Source organism: Monodelphis domestica, chromosome 2 (assembly GCF_027887165.1).
Source record: "Monodelphis domestica isolate mMonDom1 chromosome 2, mMonDom1.pri, whole genome shotgun sequence".
NCBI classification, from domain to species: Eukaryota; Metazoa; Chordata; class Mammalia; order Didelphimorphia; family Didelphidae; genus Monodelphis; species Monodelphis domestica.
This window is the reverse complement of record NC_077228.1, coordinates 152,730,512-152,754,909: the sequence shown is the minus strand read 5'-3', so window position 1 is coordinate 152,754,909 and position 24,398 is coordinate 152,730,512. Positions and strand designations below refer to the sequence as shown.

General features: G+C 38.0%; 1 protein-coding gene across 1 annotated transcript in view; it reads right to left on the bottom strand.

The window, feature by feature from the left end:
- NID1 (nidogen 1) overlaps nt 1-16,925 on the bottom strand; it is a 127,441-nt gene extending 110,516 nt beyond the window's left edge. Inside the window, exon 1 of the mRNA XM_001378382.4 lies at nt 16,489-16,925. Coding sequence (XP_001378419.1) covers nt 16,489-16,737 — 249 coding nt within the window. The 5' untranslated portion in view covers nt 16,738-16,925. The remainder of the gene's footprint in view (nt 1-16,488) is intronic.
- Nucleotides 16,926-24,398: the final 7,473 nt, after the last annotated feature.

Below are 24,398 nucleotides of genomic sequence, written 5' to 3'. Positions count from 1 at the left end.
ATGAAGAATTTGAATCAGAAAGGACCAAAAAGATGGAAGCCCTCTGGGAGGAAAAGTGGGAAATGATGCAAAAGAAATTCACGCATCTACAAAACCAGTTTGACCAAACTGTAAAAGAAAACCAGGCTTTAAAGCAAGAACTAATAAAGCAAAGCCAAAACACCAAGAAATTAGAAGAGAACATAAAATATCTCACCGACAAGGTGATAGATCTGGAAAACAGGGGGAGAAGAGAAAATTTAAGAATAATTGGACTCCCAGAAAAGCCAGAAATAAACACCAAACTGGACATGGTGATACAAGATATAATCAAAGAAAATTGCCCAGAGATTCTAGAACAAGGGGGCAATACATCCACTGACAGAGCTCACAGAACACCTTCTACACTAAACCCCCAAAAGACAACTCCCAGGAATGTAATTGCCAAATTCCAAAGCTATCAAACAAAAGAAAAAATCCTACAGGAAGCCAGAAAAAGACAATTTAGATATAAAGGAATGCCAATCAGGATCACACAAGACCTTGCAAGTTCTACGCTGAATGATCGTAAGGCATGGAACATGATCTTCAGAAAGGCAAGAGAGCTGGGTCTCCAACCAAGAATCAGCTACCCAGCAAAACTGACTATATACTTCCAAGGGAGAGTATGGGCATTCAACAAAATAGAAGACTTCCAACTTTTTGCAAAGAAAAGACCAGAGCTCTGTGGAAAGTTTGATACCGAAAATCAAAGAGCAAGGAATACCTGAAAAGGTAAATATTAAGGAAAGGGGAAAAATGTTATCTTCTTTTCTCAAACTCTCTTCTATAAGGACTACATTTATATCAACCTATGTATACTAATATGTGGGGAAAATGTAATGTATAAATAGGGGGTAAAGAAAGACCAAATAGAATAATGGTTCTCACACAAAGATTCACAGGGGAAGGGGAGGGGAAGAAAACTCCTATAAGAAGGAGAGGAAGAGGGGGGGGGGTTTACTTAAACCTCAATCTCAGGGAAATCAACTCTGAGAGGGAAAAACATCCAGATCCATTGGGATCTTGAATTCTATCTTACCCAACAAGGGTAAGGAGAAGGGAAAACCAAGGGGGGGAGGGGGAGAGGGAGAACAAAAAGGGAGGGAAAGAGAGGGGGGAGGGGGAGGGAACAAAAAGGGAGGGACTAAAAAGGGAAACATCAAGGGAGGGGACAAGGGGGACTGATTCAAAGTAAATCACTGGACTAAAAGGTAGAGCCGAAGAAGAAAAGGTTAGAATTAGGGAAGGCAATCAAAATGCCAGGGAGTCCACAAATGACAATCATAACTTTGAACGTGAATGGGATGAACTCACCCATAAAACGTAGACGAATAGCAGAATGGATTAGAATCCAAAACCCTACCATATGTTGTCTTCAAGAAACACACATGAGGCGGGTTGACACCCACAAGGTCAGAATTAAAGGATGGAGTAAGACCTTCTGGGCCTCAACTGATAGAAAGAAGGCAGGAGTGGTAATCATGATATCTGATAAAGCCAATGCAAAAATAGACCTGATCAAAAGGGATAGGGAAGGTAATTATATTTTGTTAAAAGGGACTCTAGACAATGAGGAAATATCATTAATCAACATGTATGCACCAAATAATATAGCACCCAAATTTCTAATGGAGAAACTAGGAGAATTGAAGGAAGAAATAGACAATAAAACCATACTAGTGGGAGACTTAAACCAACCATTATCAAATTTAGATAAATCAAATCAAAAAATAAATAAGAAAGAGGTAAAAGAAGTGAATGAAATCTTAGAAAAATTAGAATTAATAGACATATGGAGAAAAATAAATAGGGATAAAAAGGAATACACCTTCTTCTCAGCACCACATGGCACATTCACAAAAATTGACCATACATTAGGTCACAGAAACATAGCACACAAATGCAAAAAAGCAGAAATAATGAATGCAGCCTTCTCAGATCACAAGGCAATAAAAATAATGATTAGTAATGGTACATGGAAAACCAAATCTAAAACCAATTGGAAATTAAACAATATGATACTCCAAAACCGTTTAGCTAAAGAAGAAATCATAGAAACAATTAATAATTTCATCAAGGAAAATGACAATGGCGAAACATCCTTTCAAACCTTTTGGGATGCAGCCAAAGCGGTAATCAGAGGCAAATTCATATCCCTGAAAGCTCATATTAACAAACAAGGGAGAGCAGAGATCAATCAATTGGAAATGCAATTGAAAAAACTCGAAAGCGATCAAATTAAAAACCCCCAGCAGAAAACCAAATTAGAAATCCTAAAAATTAAGGGAGAAATTAATAAAATCGAAAGTGATAGAACTATTGATTTAATAAATAAGACAAGAAGCTGGTACTTTGAAAAAACAAACAAAATAGACAAAGTACTGGTCAATCTAATTAAAAAAAGGAAGGAAGAAAAGCAAATTCACAGCATTAAAGATGAAAAGGGGGACAGCACCTCCAATGAGGAGGAAATTAAGGCAATCATTAGAAATTACTTTGCCCAATTATATGGCAATAAATACACCAATTTAGGAGAAATGGATGAATATATACAAAAATACAAACTGCCTAGACTAACAGAAGAGGAAATAGAATTCTTAAATAATCCCATATCAGAAATTGAAATCCATCAAGCCATCAAAGAACTTCCTAAGAAAAAATCCCCAGGGCCTGATGGATTCACCTGTGAATTCTATCAAACATTCAGAGAACAATTAACCCCAATACTATACAAACTATTTGACATAATAAGCAAAGAGGGAGTTCTACCAAACTCCTTTTACGACACAAACATGGTACTGATTCCAAAACCAGGCAGGTCAAAAACAGAGAAAGAAAACTATAGACCAATCTCCCTAATGAATATAGATGCAAAAATTTTAAATAGGATACTAGCAAAAAGACTCCAGCAAGTGATCAGAAGGATCATTCACCATGATCAAGTAGGATTCATACCAGGGATGCAGGGCTGGTTCAACATTAGGAAAACCATCCACATAATTGACCACATCAACAAGCAAACTAGCAAGAACCACATGATTATCTCAATAGATGCAGAAAAAGCCTTTGATAAAATACAACACCCATTCCTATTAAAAACACTAGAAAGCATAGGAATAGAAGGGTCATTCCTAAAAATAATAAACAGTATATATCTAAAACCAACAGCTAATATCATCTGCAATGGGGATAAACTAGATGCATTCCCAATAAGATCAGGAGTGAAACAAGGATGCCCATTATCACCTCTACTATTTGACATTGTACTAGAAACACTAGCAGTAGCAATTAGAGAAGATAAAGAAATTGAAGGCATCAGAATAGGCAAGGAGGAGACCAAGTTATCACTCTTTGCGGATGACATGATGGTCTACTTAAAGAATCCTAGAGATTCAACCAAAAAGCTAATTGAAATAATCAACAACTTTAGCAAAGTTGCAGGATACAAAATAAACCCACATAAATCATCAGCTTTTCTATATATCTCCAACACAGCTCAGCAGCAAGAACTAGAAAGAGAAATCCCATTCAAAATCACCTTAGACAAAATAAAATATCTAGGAATCTATCTCCCAAGACAAACACAGGAACTATATGAACACAACTACAAAACACTCGCCACACAACTAAAACTAGACTTGAACAATTGGAAAAACATTAACTGCTCATGGGTAGGACGAGCCAATATAATAAAAATGACCATCCTACCCAAACTTATTTATCTATTTAGTGCCATACCCATTGAACTACCAAAATACTTCTTCACTGATTTAGAAAAAACCATAACAAAGTTCATTTGGAAGAACAAAAGATCAAGGATATCCAGGGAAATAATGAAAAAAAACACATATGATGGGGGCCTTGCAGTCCCAGACCTCAAACTATATTACAAAGCAGCAGTCATCAAAACAATTTGGTACTGGCTAAGAAACAGAAAGGAAGATCAGTGGAATAGACTGGGGGAAAACGACCTCAGCAAGACAGTATACGATAAACCCAAAGATCCCAGCTTTTGGGACAAAAATCCACTATTCGATAAAAACTGCTGGGAAAATTGGAAGACAGTGTGGGAGAGACTAGGAATAGATCAACACCTCACACCCTACACCAAGATAAATTCAAAATGGGTGAGTGACTTAAACATAAAGAAGGAAACCATAAGTAAATTGGGTAAACACAGAATAGTATACATGTCAGACCTTTGGGAGGGGAAAGGCTTTAAAACCAAGCAAGATATAGAAAGAATCACAAAATGTAAAATAAATAATTTTGACTACATCAAACTAAAAAGCTTTTGTACAAACAAAACCAATATAACTAAAATCAGAAGGGAAACAACAAATTGGGAAAAAATCTTCATAGAAACCTCTGACAAAGGTTTAATTACTCATATTTATAATGAGCTAAATCAATTGTACAAAAAATCAAGCCATTCTCCAATTGATAAATGGGCAAGGGACATGAACAGGAAGTTCTCAGCCAAAGAAATCAAAACTATTAACAAGCACATGAAGAAGTGTTCCACATCTCTTATAATCAGAGAGATGCAAATCAAAACAACTCTGAGGTATCACCTCACACCTAGCAGATTCGCTAACATAACAGCAGAGGAAAGTAATGAATGCTGGAGGGGATGTGGCAAAGTAGGGACATTAATTCATTGCTGGTGGAGTTGTGAACTGATCCAACCATTCTGGAGGGCAATTTGGAACTATGCCCAAAGGGCGACAAAAGAATATCTACCCTTTGACCCAGCCATAGCACTGCTGGGTCTGTATCCCAAAGAGATAATGGACACAAAGACTTGTACAAAAATATTCATAGCTGCGCTCTTTGTGGTGGCCCAAAACTGGAAAATGAGGGGATGCCCATCAATTGGGGAATGGCTGAACAAACTGTGGTATATGTTGGTGATGGAATATTATTGTGCTCAAAGGAATAATGAAGTGGAGAAGTTCCATGGAGACTGGAACAACCTCCAGGAAGTGATGCAGAGCGAGAGGAGCAGAACCAGGAGAACATTGTACACAGAGACTAATACACTGTGGTATAATCGAATGTAATGGACTTCTCCATTAGGGGCGGTGTAATGTCCCTGAACAACTTTCAGGGATCCAGGAGAAAAAAAAAACACCATTCATAAGCAAGGGATAAACTGTGGGAGTGGAAACACCGAGAAAGAGCAACTGCCTGAATACAGAGGTTGAGGGGACATGACAGAGGATAGACTTTAAATGAACACTCTAATGCAAATACTATCAACAAAGCAATGGGTTCAAATCAAGAAAACATCTAATGCCCAGTGGACTTGCGCGTCGGCTATGGGGGGTGGGGGGGAGGAAAAGAAGGTGATCTATGTCTTTAACGAATAATGCTTGGAAATGATCAAATAAAATATATTTAAAAAAAAAATATTAAGTGTGTCATTTAGAATAAATACTATATAAATTCTAGTTACTATTTTCAATTCTCTTCTCTGAAAAATTAAGGGGTCAGATAATATGGTCCCTAAAATACCATTCCATCTCTAAATCCAAAGGTCCATTTGAGTAAATGAGGAGAGGGCAGAAAAGGAAGGGGAGGAATAAGGTAAAGCAACTTACAGTATTTTGTGCTTTTCTTACAACACTTAACACATTCTATGTGCTGACATAATATTTTTTAATCTCCATGCCATATTCCTTACTAGATTTTTAACATCTCAAGTGCAGAATCTGTACTACATCAAAGAATCTGTTATAAGGGACTCAGATGTCAAACCTGAACAAGAAGTCCCTCTACAAAATATCTGATAAGTGGTCATGAATTCTTTGTTTGATGATCTCCAATGAGGGAGAATTCACTATCCCTTAAAGCAGTCTTTTCTATGCTTGAATAATTCTAATTATTAATAAGATTTTCCTTATATCAAGCCTACATTCACTTCTTTGCAACAAGTCCTTTGGAACTGTCTTGAATTATTGAACTGCTGAGAAGAGCTAAGCCACTCATAATTAATCATTGTACAATATTGCTGCTATTGTCTATAATGTTCTCTCAGTTCTGCTCACTCTACTTTGTATCAGTTCATATAGATCTTTCCAGGTTTCTCTGATATCATTCTGCCTGTCATTGATGACATTGAATAATTGATTGATGAACATCCCCTCAACTTCCAGCTCCCTGCCACCATAAAAAAAAAAGCTGCTACAAATATTTTTATACAAATAGGTCCTTTTCCCTTTTCCTCAATCTCCCTAGAGAACAGACCCAGCAGTGGCAATACTGAATCAGTACAACTCTATAGCCCTATGGGCATAGCTCCAAATTGTGTTCCAGAATGGGTGGACCAGCCCACAGTTTCACCAACAAGGTACCAATGTCCCAATTTTCCTTTATCCAATCCTCTTTTGTCAAATCAGTCAATTTGATCAACTTAAGGGGACACCTTAGAGTTGTCTTACTTACTTTGCACTATTCTAATCAACAGTGATCTAGAACATTCCCTCTTATAGCTTTGACTTCATCTGAAAACTGCCAATTTATAAAACCCTTACAATTTGTCAATTAAGGAATGACTTGTACTCTTGTAAATTCAATTCAGTTTCTATCATTTGAAATAGAAGTCTTTTATCATGGAAACTTGTAGCAAAAATTGGTCCTCAGCTTTTTATATTCCTTCTAATCTTGTTTGCATTTGATTTTATCTGTGTAAAAATATACAATTTAATATAATCAAAGTTATCCAATTTATATCTCATAATATTCTCAAATCTTTTGTTTGGTCATAAACTCCTCCCCTATCAATATATCTGACAAGTAACCCATTCCATGCTCCCTTAATTTGCTTAAGGAATTACCTTTCATGTCCAAATTATGGGCCCATCTAGACCCCATCTTGGTAAAAGGCCATGATGGTGAACCTATGACATGTGTGTCAGCACTGACACGCCTATCCATTTTTAATGATACGCAGCCACACATGGGCTCAGCATGCCTCAGGGCCCAGGACCTGCCTGGGAAGCCACGTGCCCCCAGCTGTGGCTGTGGCCATGTCCAGCCCAGACTGGGGGAAACGGGGAGGCTGCTCCACCCGCTGGCCATGGGGGAGGGGTGCAAGTGGCATGTGCCAGGTAGCTAGGGCACATGGAGCTTCCATGGGGGCAGGGAGGAGGAGTATGCCTGCAAGAGGAGTGTGCGTGCAGAAGGAGTACATGCGGGCAGGCAGGCTGGCAGGTGGCAGCAGCTGCTCTTATGGTGCCCCCACATTCCCTGGGCCAGCCGGCTTGGGAGAGGCATGGTGGGCCTAGACCAGTAGAAGACTGGGCAGGACTCTGGCCCATGTGCAATGGAGGAGTGCCTGGAACAGATTACCAGACACTTTTAGCACCCTGAAAAATATAGCAATGGGGGGCAGTTGGGTAGTTCAGTGGATTGAGAACCAGGCCTAGAGATGGGAGGTCCTAGGTTCAAATCTGGCCTTACCCACTTCCTAGCTGTGTGACCCTGGGCAAGTCACTTAACCCCCATTGCCTAGCCCTTACCACTCTTCTGCCTTGGAGCCAATACACAGTATTGACTCCAAGACGGAAGGTAAGGGTTTAAAAAAAAATATGGCAATGGCTTTACTCACAATGTTTCCCTCTACATACTTTTGTGAGACCGTATTCTCAGTGTTCATATCAAAACCAACAAAAGAAACAGATTGACAGATGAAGTTAATAACACTTGCTTGGGTTTGAAGTATACAAAATACCAACCTTCCATTGAAGATTTAGCCAATGATATTCAGCAACAAAAAAAGTCACTAATAGGCAGGTTAGTTAAAGAATTTCCCCTCTTCCTCACTTATCTTCATTCACAGCACCCCACACAAGTTAAATAATATCAAGACCAACAAAAGAAACTGACTGACAGATAAACAAAGAAGTCACTAAGCAGGCAAGTTAAATAATTAGTTTTTGGTTTGTTAAATACAGTTATATATTACAATTATACATTTTTGTTATTTAAACTACAAATATCATGAAATTATGGAGTTTTTTTTCTCAAAGTGACACACAACCCTAGTTATGCTTAGTTTTTTGGTGAATTTTGACACACTAAGCTCAAAAGGTTGCCTATCACTGGTATAAGGTGTGAGACGTTTGTTCCATACCTACTTTCTGCCATATTCTTTTCCAGTTTTCCCAGCAGTTCCTGTTAAAATCGAATCACTCTTTAATAAATGTATAGAATCAAAGACTTAGAGCTAGAAAGTACTTTTGATATTATCTAGTTCTACCCAATCATTTTGCAGATGAGGAAATGAAAGTACCATTAGGTTAAGTGGCTTAATTTGAGGGCCATAATGCACAATAACCAGGATGTGAACTCAAATCTTTAAGACTCTAAAATTAGTGCCCTTTCCATTACACTAATTGAAAACAACTATCATGTCCTCTCAGCTCATGTCATCTGCAAACATGATGAGCTTATGATCTATGCCTATTTATCCAAACCATTAATAAAATTGTAAATAGCACAGGACACAAGGATAGATCTATCGAGTAGTCCACTGAAGAACTCTTCTCATACTGACATTGAATCATTGATACTAATTCTTTGAGTCCAACTATTCAACTAATTCTGAATTCAACTGATTTGTTATTGGCTATTCTCTTTCCCACAAGAACTTGAGATACTTTGTCAAAAGCTTTGCTAAAATCTAAGTAAATTGTATCCAAGCATTCCCCTCATCTATTCGTTTATCTTATCAGAAAAAGAAATGAGGTTAGTCTGGCATGATGCATCCTGGTTAGCTCTTGGTAATCACCACTTGCCTTTCAGTATGTTCATCAACCATCTCTTTAAAACATAGAGTGTTTGAGGAGTTTAATATGAAACCAGTTTGGAAAGATAGGTTGGTGTCAGAGCCTTTTTAAATACCAAAAAGAGGAAATGTTATTTTGTCCTAGAAGTGCTTCTTGACCAGGTGAGAACTGTAATTAGTCTTGTGCTTTAGGAATATCAATTTGACAGCTATATGGGAAATGAATTAGATAGGGAAAAGGCTAGAAACAGAAAGACCAATTAGGGAACGACTACAATAATCTAATTGAGAGGTGATAAGTAGCTGAATGATGTTTCTAGCAATTCTGTAGAAAGATGAATTGGATCAAGAAAAAGCAGCAGCAGGGAAACTAACCAAGAAGCACTTAGATGGCATTGTAGATATTAGTATTGGACTTGGAGTCAAGAATAACAGTAGTAAGACCCTCTGCCCTGGGAGCCTCTCCCTCTCTCCATCCTACCTCTGAGTTGGAGAGTGAACATCAAGGAGTTCTTCCCAGATCCTCCATTGAAGGAAGACACTTAGGACCAGGCATTTTATCATTTCCCACCTGGCTGCACTCCTCTGAACTTCATTATGGCCCTGTAACCAGTACTCTTCTCCCCTTTTCTGCTTCCTTTTATGAAGTCTTCCTCCATTAGGTTGTGAGATCCTTGAGGGTAGGGACTGTCTCTTGCTTTTCTTTGTACCCCCAGCACTTAGCACAGTGATTGGCATATAGAAGACACTTAACAAATGTTTATTGTCTAAAATAGTTTAAATCCTCCCTCAGAGCCTCAGTCTCCTCATCTATAGAATAGAAACAATAATGAAACCTACTTCACAGTTTTGTTGTAAGGATTAAATGAGATAGGTGAAGTACACTGCAAACTTTAAATCAATATATACATGCTAGTCAGCTAAAAAACTATTGCAATAGAGGAAAATAGTAATGACAGAAGGCCTAACTAGTTTCAAGTCTCTGCCCTGGTGCTTAGGACTTTTGTTGTCTAAGGCAAAGTACTTAACATTATTGTGCCTAGATTTTAGCTGCTATAAAATTACAGAATTGGAGCAGAAGACCTCTTCAGTTCCCTTTTAATTCAAAATTCTATTATATTACGATGTGCAAAGTAGGAAAGAAATCATAAGGTCCTGGATTTAAATGATGAGTTAAAAGGAATTAATCTGAAAAACTTTACACACAAAAATCTATAGAAGCTGATGTTAGAATAGAGGTGTCTGACTAAGGAGAAATTTGAAGGAAATGACTTGCAAGGTACAGAAGACATCATCTGTCTTTTGCTAATACATTGGAATCAAATGTCTGTCTTTTGAAGTCATAGTAGTTAGAAGTAGAGAAAAGAGGATAAGGAACAGGTAGTCAATAGATCTGTCTTTTAACAATGAATGGGGGAGGTGGCATTTATTCAATAGAATCACTGACTTAGATTGGTATCCAAGTCTAAAACTTTATATGCGCCCTATTGAATTTCTTCTTGTTAGATTCAGTCCAATCTTTTTGACTCTCAAGTCTTTCATACAGTGTGCTAGCTACTCCTTTGTGTCATCTATAAGTCTGATGAGTAGCTATACATTTATAGCTATATCTATAAACCACATGTGCTTTTATCCAAGTCACCAGTAAAAATGTTCAACTATACAGACTTAAGCATGAAACGTTCTGTTAGTAACCTCAGATCAAGATGATATTGAATCATTAATTTAATATAAACTCTTTGAATCTGACTATGCAACTCATCTAAATATATCATTTAGTCCCCATCTTTTCATCTGTTTCAAAAAATAGTATAAAATACTTTATGAAAATATTGTTGTAATCTAGATAAATTATGTTTATAGAACTCCCTCATCTGACAGTTTCATCACACTGTGGAAAAAAAAAAGGAAAGAAAGTTAGTTTGGCATGACTTCCTGAGGATAAAGCTATCTTGGCTTTTTGTATCTAATACTTCATTTTCTAGATGTTCACTAATCATCTCTTTGATGATTAATAATCCATTCTAGAATTTTCCCAGGAAGCAAAATCAAGCTCACTGACCTATCACTGGCCATTGGTTAAGGTGGCAGATCCCATAAGACATTTTCAGTGGCTCTGTTATCTGGCTCAGGAATGAGTATCCAGGCGTGACCTCTTTTCCTTAGTACATAGGCTTCTGTCCAAAGAACAGCTGGTCACATCTGCTGAGTATGCACTAGAAAGACTGAACTTAGAACTTCCATTTTCATGGAATGTGATACTGTGAAGATACTAGAACAATACAACGTAGAAGCCTACTGAATATGCCTTCATTAAGAAAATGCTGAGTGTCAAAATCACTCTAACCTATTTAAGAGACTTGTAGATTTTGATATGAAAGGGAACTTAGGAACTATCTCCTCTAGTCCCTTCATTTTACAGATAAGTAATGAGACCCAAAATTAAGTGACTTGTCCAAAGTCACACAGATTCCAAGAAAGAAAACCAAGATTCTAACCCATGTCCACAGAGTTCAAATCAAAGTTTCCTATGGGAGCATGTTTCTTGCCTATTTTACAAGTATTGAATTTTCTATGCCTTCAAATTTTATTATATTAAGTCTAAGGTAGTCTACCTGACATGTACTAAATTATTTTAGAAATAACATTACAATTATTTTCATTCTCATATCTTTCTTTTCAAGCCTCACTTCTAGGTCTGTATTTCTAATTGCCTCTAGGTCACCTCCACTTAAATGTCCAACCATGTCTAAAAAAGAACTTGCCTTATTCTGAAGCAGAGCTCCTGTCTATAGGAGCAACACAAATTTTTCTAGTCTCTCCTATATGACCTCATTTTCTATATCTAATTTGTCATTGTGTTGTGTCATTATTTCTTTGAAATGTACTTGGGTGGAGGGGCAGCTAGCTGGTTCAATGGATTGAGAGCCAGGCTTAGAGATAGGAGGTCCTAGATTCAAATCTGACCTCAGACACTTCATAGCTATGAGACCTTGGGCAAGTTACTTAGCCCCAAGTGCCTAGCCCTTTCTGCTCTTCTACCTTGGGACCAATACTTGATATCAATTCTAATACAGAAGGTTAGAGTTTATTTTTTTAAGGGAATACAAACATACACACACACACATATACATATATATATGATTCACACATTCTTTTCCTTTCCCATGACCACTCCCCTAATCTAGTCCCAGATCACTCCAACAGCCGCCACCTAGCTTCCCTACCATCTGTCTTTTCTCAATGTAGTCCTTTTCAGACACCCCCTTCCAAACTAACCTTCCAAACACACTACTTTCATTTCGTCTTTAGGATCTAACATGCTTCCCTTACAACCTACCCCATAAATTCTAAAGTCTTCTGCCATGCTATCAAACCCTTTCATCAAGTGACTCCATCTTAATTACCTAATCTCACATCCTGATATTCCTCCAATATGTAGAAAGTACTCTGGATCTGGGAACATATGGTCTAGGTTCAATACCAGCTCTGCTACTTATTATGTGTGTGACTTTGAACAGATTGCCTTAGTTTCTTTATCTTTAGGTTGAGGGAGTTCAACTAGATGATGCCATTTGAAGTCCTTTGAAGGAATTATCAGTCTACACTGTCCCCTACAACATGACATACTAATTTCTGTTTACATGCTTTTGTTTATGCTGATCTCCCTGCCTAGAATCCCCTCATTCTTCCATTATACTTTATCTAGCTCTATATTGAAGACCCTCTTTGAGTCACTCTTCCTATATATATGAAGTCTTCCCTAACTCCTCCAATCCATACCAGTTCTCACTGTGACTTTTTAAAATTTAAATGTGTTTGTTACATTAAAATACCCAGGTAACTCCTTCTTCTCCTTTCATTAGAGAAGGCATTATTTATCAAAATGATATACATATATATAATTATATCTTGCTTATTTCTATTATTTCTCTAGAGATGAAAATACACAAGTCATTCTTCAAACTATTTCTGTTGCTATATATAATGTTTTCTTTGTTCTGCTCACTTTGCTTTTAATAATTTCATGTGACTTCTTACTATACTTGGGACCATTATAAATTAGTAGTACAGGCCATTCTGGAAGGCAATATAGAATTATGTCCAAAGGGCTTTAAAAGAATGCATAACCTTTGATCTACCAATACCACTTCTGGGTTTATACACCAAAGAGATAAGGGAAAATAACTTGTACAAAAATATTCATAGCCACACTCTATGTGGTGGCAAAAAAAAATTGGAAAATGAAGGGTTGTCCCTCAATTGAGGAATGGCTGAACAAATTGTGGCATATTATGGTGATGAAATACTATTTGTAAGGAATGATGATCTGGAGGATTTTTGTATGAACTGGGAAAACCTCAATGAACTGATGCAGAGTGAAATGAGCAGAACCAGAACATTGTACACAAAAAGTAAAACATTGTAGAACGATCCAATGTAATGGACTTTGCTACTAGTAGCAATGCAAGAAGCCAGAACATTCCTGAAGGACTTATGAGAAAGAATGCTAACCACATTGAGAGAAAGAACTATGGAAATCAGAAATGCAAAAGCAAAACATATGACATTACTTTCACATGTATATATGGGTATGTGATTTGGGGTTTAGGCTTTTAAAAAATCACTTTATAGCAAAAATGAATAATATGGAACTCGGTACCAAGTGATAACATTTGTATAACCCAGTGGAATTGCTTGTCAGCTGGGGGTGGTGATGGTGGAGGAAAGCAAGGAAGGAAAGAAAATGAATCATGGAAACATGGAAAAATATTTTAAAATTAAATTTTTTTAAATAAATTAGTAGTGCACTAGTTGTATCTCCTCATCTAAACTGTTAACTTCTTGAGCACAAGGATTTCCTTCCTCTTATACTTTATTGTATCTTAGATGTAACCACTCCTATAAAAGGTTTAAATATAGAAGAGTGAAGAATAACTGATCAACTTTACCCCCTTCCCTCTTAGAGAATCATATGGCTTTCACAGCACCACTCATAAAATATTTAGTTCATATACATACTATCCAATATACAAAGAGGAATCTGAAATTCTCTCACATATATACAAAAAAATAATAACCTACAGTCATTTGGGCAACTGAATGATAGGAATTTGTTTTGAAAACCAATTCCAGAGTTTGTTTCCAAAATTTTAGAATGTCCTCAGATATTCAGGTTAATGCCACAGGAAAGAGGTTTCCTGAAGCCATAGAAAGAGTCCTGGAGAAAGAAGAGAGCTGGGTTCAAACACTGCCTCTGATACTCTGTGGAATTATAGGCAAGCTACCTAACTTCCAAATGCCTTAATTTCCTCTTCTATAAAATGGGGATATTGTCTCTCTCTTTTTTTTTTGAAGTTTGCCCTCCAGGATTGCTGTGAAAATCAAATGGGGTCATATATCCAGTGCTTTGCAAACTTTAAAGCTTTATATGTTAGCTTTGGGAATATCTGGGCCTTAGCTTTCTCAACTCTTAATGAAAGTTAAACCAAATAACCAATATACCTGATCTTGAATCAGAAGACCTAGACTTGGTCACCTTGAATGAATGAATTGAATAAGTCACATGATCTCTTAGGGCTTCAATTCTGTCATCTATAAAACAAGATGGTTGAACTAGATGACTTCTAAGGTCTCTTCTAGATTTAAAGCCATGCCTCTGTGATTGAATGGAAAAAATGAACATTTATCTTATTTTATTTTTTAAAAACCCTTTCCTCACATCTTGGAATCAATACTAAATATTGGTTCCAAGGCAGAAAAGAGGGCAATTGGGATTAACTGACTTGCCCAGGGTCACATAGCTAGGAAGTGTCTGAGGCCATATTTGAATTTAGGACCTTCTATCTCTAGGTGTGGCTCTCAATTCCACTAAGCCACCTAGTTACCATGGAAATGACCATTTATGAAGTACCTGCTTTGAGACAGGTGTTTTGCAAATAATATCTTGTTTAATACTTACAACAACCCTGGGAGTTAGGGGCTATTATTCTCACTGAAGTTGAGGAAACTGAGGCAAAGAGAGGTTAAATAATTCAAGATCACACAGCTAGTAAGTGTCTGAGGTCACAATTGAACTCAGGTTTTCCCAACTCCAGACCCACCTCTCTGTCTGCTAGGCCATCTGTCAGCCTCTAAGGTCCCTTTCTACCTCTAGTTCTCAGGCATTTTGTGTGTAACTTTCAAGATATCTGGGCAATGATTCACCTCCCTAAGAAGGCTTATTTGAGAGCCCAGATAGCAGTATAATAGATAGAAAGAACCTTGGAGGGTTCTCCAATAAAGCCCTCTTAGATTTGACTCCCCAAGAGTTTTAGTCTTAAGCATTCTTATGTAAAGGAGACAAACTACACGTGGGCGTAGTCAAAAGCTGAATTCAACCAGTTCACTTACAAAACAATTCCATTTAACAGGCAGGATACAAGGGTTCTGTGTGTTTTGTTTTATTTTCCCCACTTCTGGAACACATGCAATCTTTACATAAAATCCACAAGGGGGAAGAGGAAAGGAAAAGGATAAGAATGGATTGGGATCGGTAACATTTCACTGCCAGAAAAAAAAAATAGTATATATGTCGTTTACTAGAAGCCTGGACAGATTTTTCTCTCAGCAGACACAAAGGTCACTATAACTAAAGGTCCCCTGCTTTCACTCTTTCTTCTTTTAGGACTTATAATGATGACAATACAATTCAACAGGAAATAAGATCACAAGGTTCTCTCTTTTATATTGCTGTCTGGGCTCTAAAATAAGCCTACTTAAGGAGGTCAATCATTGCCAAAAGATACCTTGAAAGTCACACACAAAATGCCTCCGAAATCAGTCCTTGGAAGGACACAGAGATTTCTGCATGTTCAATTGCCCAGGGAGAGAGAGAGAGAGAAAAAATCTGTCTTAACCCCTTCGTGTCAGCATTCCTGACCCTTTGGATTTGGGCACCATGTGGCATTTGAGCATGGCCCTCTTGGTTCTTCTCCTACGGAGCTGATGTCTGATGAAAAGTGATTTAATCTTGGGCTCGGTTTGAGGACTGTGAAGTCCTCTACAGTGAAGACAGTGTTCTCCCTCCTCCAAACTAGCAAGACAATGGAAAAATTACAAGCAAATTTCTCAGAAGCTAAGTCTCCCTTACATTAGGCCCTTTCTTTTGGAAGAGATGCAAACTCCGCCCTGAAATTCGAAGGCAGCATAAACTAGGATGCCACAACAGAGAAAAGTGGGACTCCTCAGGTCCCTTTCTTTCCTGGACGGCGGAAACCAGCTGAACGGCAACTCCCAAAGAATATAGTAAAGAGGTGGAGAGGAAGGCAAAGCGAGTTGAACGGGAGCGGCACACAAGAGACAGGGGCGGCGCAGAAACTACAAACCCGTTGGGGTATAAAGGAAACCCCAGAGGTTCCCTTCACACTAGGTCCCCAAGACTCCCTTGGGGAAATCTTCCCCTAGAGCCTGGGTCTTCACGTCCCCCACGTCGGATCTCACTTCTGCTCCAAGGACCCTTTCCCCAGTGTAGAGCGTCCCTCACCTCTAGATCTCTCATCTCTCCAACATCCCCCTCCTCTAGTTCCCCATCTTCTCTTATGCTCTGACCATCCCAACACACACACACACACACACACACACACACACACACACACACACACACACACACACACACACACGAGGACTGAACTCACATAGATGGAAGAGACGTCGTCTTTGTCATAGAAGTGGATCCTCAGGCGGAGCTCCAGGGCTGGGGAGATGGAGTCGTCCCCAGATTCCAGCTCTTGGTCCCCCTGCTCAGGTCCGAAAGGAAAGAGTTCCTGCGGGCTCAGGCAACCCCCGGGCACGGCAGGCAGAAGTAGAGCCAAGGGCAGCATTAGCACAACCCGCGTCCATGCAGTCATCTCCCCGCTCTTCTTCTTAAGAGCCCTGGGAGACATGTCCCAGTGAAGGTGTCTCCTAAATCAAACTCCTCAGAGACCTAGAAGCTGAGCAGGGTCCCTCGCAGTCGAGAGGAAGGGAGACGCCCGAGGCGGAGCTGTAATCAGAAGCCCCTCAGCAGCAGCCCCTATACGCCTCCAGTTTAGAGACTTCCAAACCGGGAAAGTCGTGGAGGAGAGCCAAAGGGGGCATGGAGAGAGGAGGGGAAAGGGACATCTTACCCAATCAACCTCAGAGGAGCAGAACCAATAGAAATGAGGAAGGAGGGGTCACTCTTCCGACCCCTTCCCATGTCCAGCAGCTGTTCTTAAGTAAAAAAGTTTGGGACCCTTCTTTGAATACATTTTCTATTTTTGACTTCTTCCTAAATTTTTTCCAGAGTTCTTCATTGAACTTCTTCATTTTTCATCTCGGTGTTGGAACTTGTTTAATTCTGAAGGCAAATGAATGGTCTCTCCGGGGAGGAATGGGGTTAATCCCTGGAAGTTTTATTTATTTTACAAAACCCTCACTTGGCTTAGCTATTGAATTGTTTTTTGTTATTTTCAAGTAGAAAAAAATGTCTTTGGTTTGCAAATAGGGTCTCTTTACAAGGTTACCCTGCCCAGGATGCTGTAGACTCATAAAATTGCTAGTTCAACTCAAGAAAGAAACGTGCCAGGACATTGTTCTTTTATCAACTATCACCTGTGTGTAGTTATTATAGGATCTAGAGCTGGAAAGGACATTGCAGATCTTCTTGGTCTGTCCCTTCATTTTACAGAGAAGGCCTGCTGTGGTTACATGACTTTCCCAATGTCACATGGATAGAAAGTAGCAGAAGCCCTTTGATCCAAAATCCAGGGTTCCTTGTGCTACAGAACAGCTGTTCTTATATACTACCATGTGTCAGTCTTGTGCTCAGCGTTAGCATGAATACAAGAAAGTATAATGCATGATCTCTGTCCTCTCTTTTCCCTCTATACCATGTCCCATTATGGATTCAATTAATATCTCTATGGAGATGATACCCAGATTTTACCCAGTCTCTCCCCTGAGCTAGTTGCCTCTTGCACAGTTCAAATGGAATATTACACAGGTATCTCATACTTAGCATGTCCAAAATAAAACTCATTATCTCTCCCACTCTGCCCAACTCCATCATATTCTACCAAATTCTACAATTATTTTTTAATGTTTGAGTGCACAACCATCTTCCTTGTCATCCAGGCTCAAAATCTTTGTGTCATCTTCATGTCTTTACTTTAATCTCACATATGCAATCTGTAGCCAAATCTTGTCTTTTCTCTCTTCCCTTCTATGTTCCCTTCTCCCCACTCATATCCACAACCATAGTTCATTACCTCTTATACTACTACTGTAGCTAACTGGTCTGCTTGCTTCAAAGTTTCTCACTATTCTAATCTGTCTTCTGACGAAGTGATTTTTTTCTGACTATATCACCCTTATGCTAAATGAGCGACAGTGGCTCCCTATAACCTTCAGAATAAAATATAAAATTCTTTATTGTTCTTTACAACCTAAACCCTTTTCTACCTTTCCAACCTTTTTAGAGCACTCTCCACCATATTCTCTATGATCTGGACATACTGGCCAGTTTCCAGTACCATGAAGACAACACTCTATCTCTCCCAACATGGAATTCTCTATCCCCTCATCTTTGCCTCACAATTTCCTTGACTTTTTTTCAAGTGTCAGCTCAAAATCTACCTTCTGTAGGAATTTCTTCTGTCTTCCCAGCTACTAAGACCTCCTTTCAGATTATTATTCATATACCATATATATCATATATAGATAGATAGAGATATATACTCAATTATTTACATGTTGTCTCTCCCATTAGAATGTATGCTCTTTGAGGTCAGGGACAGGGTTTGGGGGTTTTGTTTTGTTTTTTTGAGGGGTGATGTATCTCTGGCACTTGACACAGTGTCTGGTGCATTGTAACTACTTAATATACGTTTATTGCCTAACTGACTTTCAACATTTTATAATCTACTTGGGGAAGAAAAAATCCAGTAGTCATTTCAATTTAATTCCATCCAATAAGCATTTATTTATTAAGCTCATGCTATATTGTAAGGCACTGTTTTAGATATTGGGGATATAAAGGTGAAAAATAACAATTCCTCTCCTCAAGGACCCTTATGATCTAAAGTGTCTAAGTAACTGAAGACAAGAGATGTAATAGACACACAGAACTGTTATACAAGTTAGAAGTTGCTTAAGTGTGAATGAAAAAGAAATCAGAATGGTCTGAGAAATTCAAAGGAGGGATTTCTGGCTAGGGGGGAAAGATCAAGAAAGACTAATTGGTAACTCAGGTCTTGAGACAGAGGAAAAACAGTAACAACTACAGGTTGGGAGTAGGAAGACTCTGGGAGAGGTATGGCTGCTGACATGCTAAGGTATAAAGGTAGGATAGGGCAGGGAAGAGTAAATAGTTTGGTTGGACTAGATTATAGAGGATCTGAAGGAGAGGAGAAGGGACCAAGACCAAGTATAAAGTCCACTGGAACCTAGAATACCATGTTAGTGAATTTTTATTTTATTTATTAGTCAGTGAGATAATATTAAATATATTTGAGCTAAGAAGTGACCTGATCAAACCTATGACTAAGTAATCATTAGAAAAATATCTTTGGGAGCCTATGAAGAATGGAACATAATGAGGAGAAACTGGAAATAGTAAAATTACTTGATTACTAATCTGAAAGAAATGTGCAGGGTAGGTTAGAGAAAGAAGATAGTGGAAGAAAGGAAACCAGTTAGAAGGTTGTTGCAATAATCTAGTCATGTGAACATGGAATAAAGTGGTAGCAGTGCCGATGGAGAGAGAGGAATAACTCCAAGAAAAATGGTAATGAAGAACCAATGGAATTTAGTAAGAATGGTTAAAAAAGATAACTTCTTTAACTTCTCAGAGACTGGAAAATTAAGACAATTGGGAAACGGGTCTAATTAGGGTGGGAATATGAATTAGATTTTAGAAGGTAAATTTAAAATGACAATTGAGAGCTTAAGTGGACCTCTCCTGTAGGCAAATGGAAATACTGAATTGGACCTTACTAAAGTTATGCTAAATTCTCCAAGCTAACCCCAAATCCCAAATAATATTAAAAGGATCTTGTTCTTGAACCAGTGGCCTAAATGAATGAATGAAAGAGGATGGATAGGGAGGAAGGAAGAGAAAGAATTTCTTCCTCATTATGGTGGTAAAGTTCAGAGAATAAAAGCTGACTGGTCTGGAGCCTTCCTCAAAATGGAGGTTCCAGGAAGAACACAGCAGTGTGAGTTGCCGGAGTGACGGTAGAAGGTAGCAAATTGGCATTGGCATTAATAGGCTAATTCAAAAATTACTATGCTGTTAACACCACTAGGTTTACTCTCCCTCCAAATACCCCTATAGTAAGACAGTCTGCCCTTCTATGTGTATACCAATACCACTTAGTAGGGTATTTACCTTTTGGGATAATAATCAGAATGGTGGCTTTAACTTAATCTCCAAACCGTTCTTTAAAATTACAAGCTATGAATGAAATCTATATACTACATAGATCAGGACCAGCTCTGTAAGTTATAGTCATGTAAATGTATGGACCATTCATAGTTTAAATGAATTGCTCTTAGCCATATAGCTTATGTTTGTCAGAGATGGGATTTGAATTCAAATTCTCCTACTCTTTTCTTCCCTTTTCTTCCTTTTCTTTGTCCTTTTTCTTCCCTTGTCCTTTCCTTCCCTCCTCTCCCCTGACTTCTCTCTTTCTTCTTTCTCTCTTCTTTTACATCTTCCTTTCTCCCCCTCTCTGCATATATTATTCCCAATAACAATAAGTCAGATTTAAAATACTCACTACTCTAAACATTCAACCAGGTTTTCCCCAAATTATTTCACTTCCTTTCCTCTGATCCTTTCTTAGTCTCTTCCCTCTGTTCCTCTTAGGCAATTTATTCAACATATGCTTTTTAAAAAATTTGTCCTTTCCCTTTTCAGAGCCATTTTAAAGCCTATATCCTGTACAGATGAAGAAACTGAGGTTGAGACAGTTTATTTACATAACTTCTTTGGAATGATACAAATAATGTGTATCTAAGGAAGAATGTGAACTCTGGTCTTCCTAACTCCAGGTCTAATTAAGCTCCCTCTCTCCATGGTTCCCTACCACAAGCATTTGCTTCATCTTAAAGGAAGAGAAAATTTCTAAGAAGTGGAAATAAAACAGAAATGAATTCCAGAATGTCCAGTACAAAGACACTGAAAGGGGAAGTTGCATGTCATATGTGCAAAACATAGTAATTGATGTATTTACTTAGCAGGGCAGTCAGGTTGCACAGCAGAGGATAGAGCACTGGGCCTGGAATCAGGAAGACCTGAGTTCAAATTTGGCCTCCGACACTTATTAGCTATGTGACCCTGGGCAAGTCTCTTAACCCTATTTGCCTCAGTTTCTTCATCTGTAAAATAACCTGGAGTAGAAAATGGCAAACCACTCTATCTTTGACAAGAAATCCTAAATGGGGTCATGAAGAGTTGAACACAACTGAAAAATGACTGAACAGCAACAATTTACATAGTCCTTCAGTCTTTTCAAAGTAATTTCAGAGATATGTTCTAAAATTTCTAACAATTAAACATATTGACAAATGTGTTTAGGATCATATAGAGCTATACCTCAGAAGTCATGAACTCCAATCTCTTAATTTACAGATAAAGAAATAGAGATCCCCCAAAGTTAAATGAGTTACTCAGGTAGCAAGTATCAGAGAAGAGATTTGAACCAAGACCCTCCAATGCCAGGGACAGGTCCCTTAGAGCTCTAAGTGTCAGCACTTAGCACAATACCTGGTACTTAGTAGGTGCTTAATGAACATTTTTTGACATGACTACTTTCTGCTCTACCATTCTGCCATACCAGTGCAGTGGATTCCCTAGAAAAGTAGTGATTCACTCATCACGGGAACTGTTCAAGCAGGAGTTGAAAGATTATTTGCCCAGAATATTTGAGAGGGGATTTCTGCATTGGTCAATAATGTGGATTAAATAACCTGCAAAGTTCTTTATAATTCTGAGATTCTAATTCCATTCTGACCACTCTCCTCACCCCTCAGCCTATCATTTTATTCTGTTTCCCATTTTCTCAAATAATTTGTGAGACAGATCTTAATGCCTCTATGATGCATATTAAAGAATGTTTCATTATTTTTCCTGTAAGTTATTACAAGTAACTCTTAAGGGTTTAACATGCAACATAACTATTTATATCCATAAGCCAAAATCTTGTATTTGTGCCTTTCTTTTCTATTCCAACAAGATTCATTAGTAACTAGTCATTATTTGAAGTATACAAAATAGGAGATTGCTTATGGAATCCAGCTTTTCCTTCATTTTAAATAAACTGAAAATAGAGGACACAAGAAATCTATCAACTAACATGAACCAGATTCTATTTTTTGAATAGGGTTGCTTTGCTATTGCTATTGTTAAAAAACATGAGAGGTACTGAAAAACAGTGTAAAGCAAGGAAACAGCTGCATATTTCTTTTTATTTTTTTTATTTTTGAGCTCATATTTCAAAAAGTTCAGTTAGCAACACAGAATGAATAAATAGAATAGAAATTGGATGAAGGAGTAAAAGAGGGAATAATATTAACACCTATTGGAGAAGACTAGAATATTTCAAAATTACTGGTACAAGAAACTTGGCCTTCAGCTTTTATACAACCCAGTTATTTCTCCCTCTAGTGGCAACTAAATCAAGATATATTTGCTCAGGCTGTCAAAAGCTTCTATACACCACTTTGTAAAATGACCCAGCTGTGACTAAATGCAGGCCAGACAGCTCCCCAACCAGATGGCTCCTTGGCCACTACCCACTTTTCATGGTTATCATTTGGGGGATAAAGTATTTCTCACCAAAGCTCCTGCCCTGGATACCATATTTTCCCCTTCCTTATACTACCCTAATCCTACTGATGGCTGGCTATCGTATCTCCCACATGCAAGTAGATGCTCAGGGGGGCAAGACTGAATTTTCTATGTAGATACAAGCTATCTCTAGAATTACAAATATCGTCTTATTTCTTCCCTTCTATGGCATAGAGTCCTATGTAGATTATGTTTTTTAGGGTTCCATTTTCTAATTTATCCTCCTTTCCATTTGTTATCCAAATCAGAATTCTATCCTGTAACCTTTCATGGCAACGGAGTAAATAAAGGATAGGATTATAAATCTAGAATTGAAAGGGACCTTAAAGGCTGTCTAGTAAAACTCCATCACAGAGAACAAACACTGTATAATAGGTGCTATCCTAAGGGAGAGAAATAAAATATTTGCAAACAAAAGAAAAGAGCTAAAACTGGGGCCTTGACAGGGAAGTCCAAAGAGTCAAGAGCTCAACCAGGGTAATAAGATAAACATTGCTGGCCTGCCTCCATCCCTAAAATAGAGACTCTAAAAAGAACCAACTAATAGGGTGGTAAAGTACAGAGAGTTAGACGCCTATCTGGGATGGGAAATTTAGCAGATGAGGAAACTGGGTTTAATGAGGTTAAATGACTTACCCAAAGTCACACAGACAAGAAATAACAGAGTTGGGATATGAACCTTGAGTCTCTAACTCCAAATTCAACACTCTTGGAACTATACCACTCTGTTTTAAATTCATAGAACTTTTGAAAAAAAGGAGGATCAGTGGAATAGACTTGGGGTAAGTGACCTCAGCAAGAAAGTCTATGATAAACCCAAAGATCCCAGCTTTTGGGACCCAAATCCACTATTTGATAAAAAACTGCTGAGAAAAATGGAAGACAGTGTGGGAGAGATTAGCTTTGGATCAACATCTCACACCCTACACCAAGATAAACTCAGAATGGGTGAATGACTTGAACATAAAGAAGGAAACTATAAGTAAATTAGGTGAACACAGAATAGTATACATGTCAGACCTTTGGGAAAGGAAAAATTTTAAAACCAAGGAAAACCTAGAAAAAAATCACAAAATGTAAAATAAATAATTTTGATTACATCAAATTAAAACATTTTTGTACAAACAAAACCAATGTAACTAAAATTAGAAGGGAAAGTAACAAATTGGGAAACAATCTTCATAAAAACTTCTGACAAAGGTTTAATTACTCAAATTTACAAAGAGCTACATCAATTGTACAAAAAAATCAAGCCATTCTCCAATTGATAAATGGGCAAGGGGCATGAATATGCAGTTCTCAGCCAAAGAAATCAAAACTATTAATAAGCACATGAAAAAGTGTTCTACATCTCTTATAATCAGAGAGATGCAAATCAAAACAACTCTGAGGTATCAACTCACACCTAGCAGATTGGCTAACATAACAGCTATGGAAAGTAGTGAATGCTGGAGGGGATGTGGCAAAGTGGGGACACTAATTCATTGCTGGTGGAGTTGTGAATTGATCCAGCCATTCTGGAGGGCAATTTGGAACTATGCCCAAAGGGCGATAAAAGACTGTCTGCCCTTTGATTCAGCCATAGCACTGCTGGGTTTGTACCCCAAAGAGATCATAAGGAAAAAGACTTGTACAAGAATATTCATAGCTGCACTCTTTGTGGTGGCCAAAAATTGGAAAATGAGGGGATGCCCTTCAATTGGGGAATGGCTGAACAAATTGTGGTATCTGTTG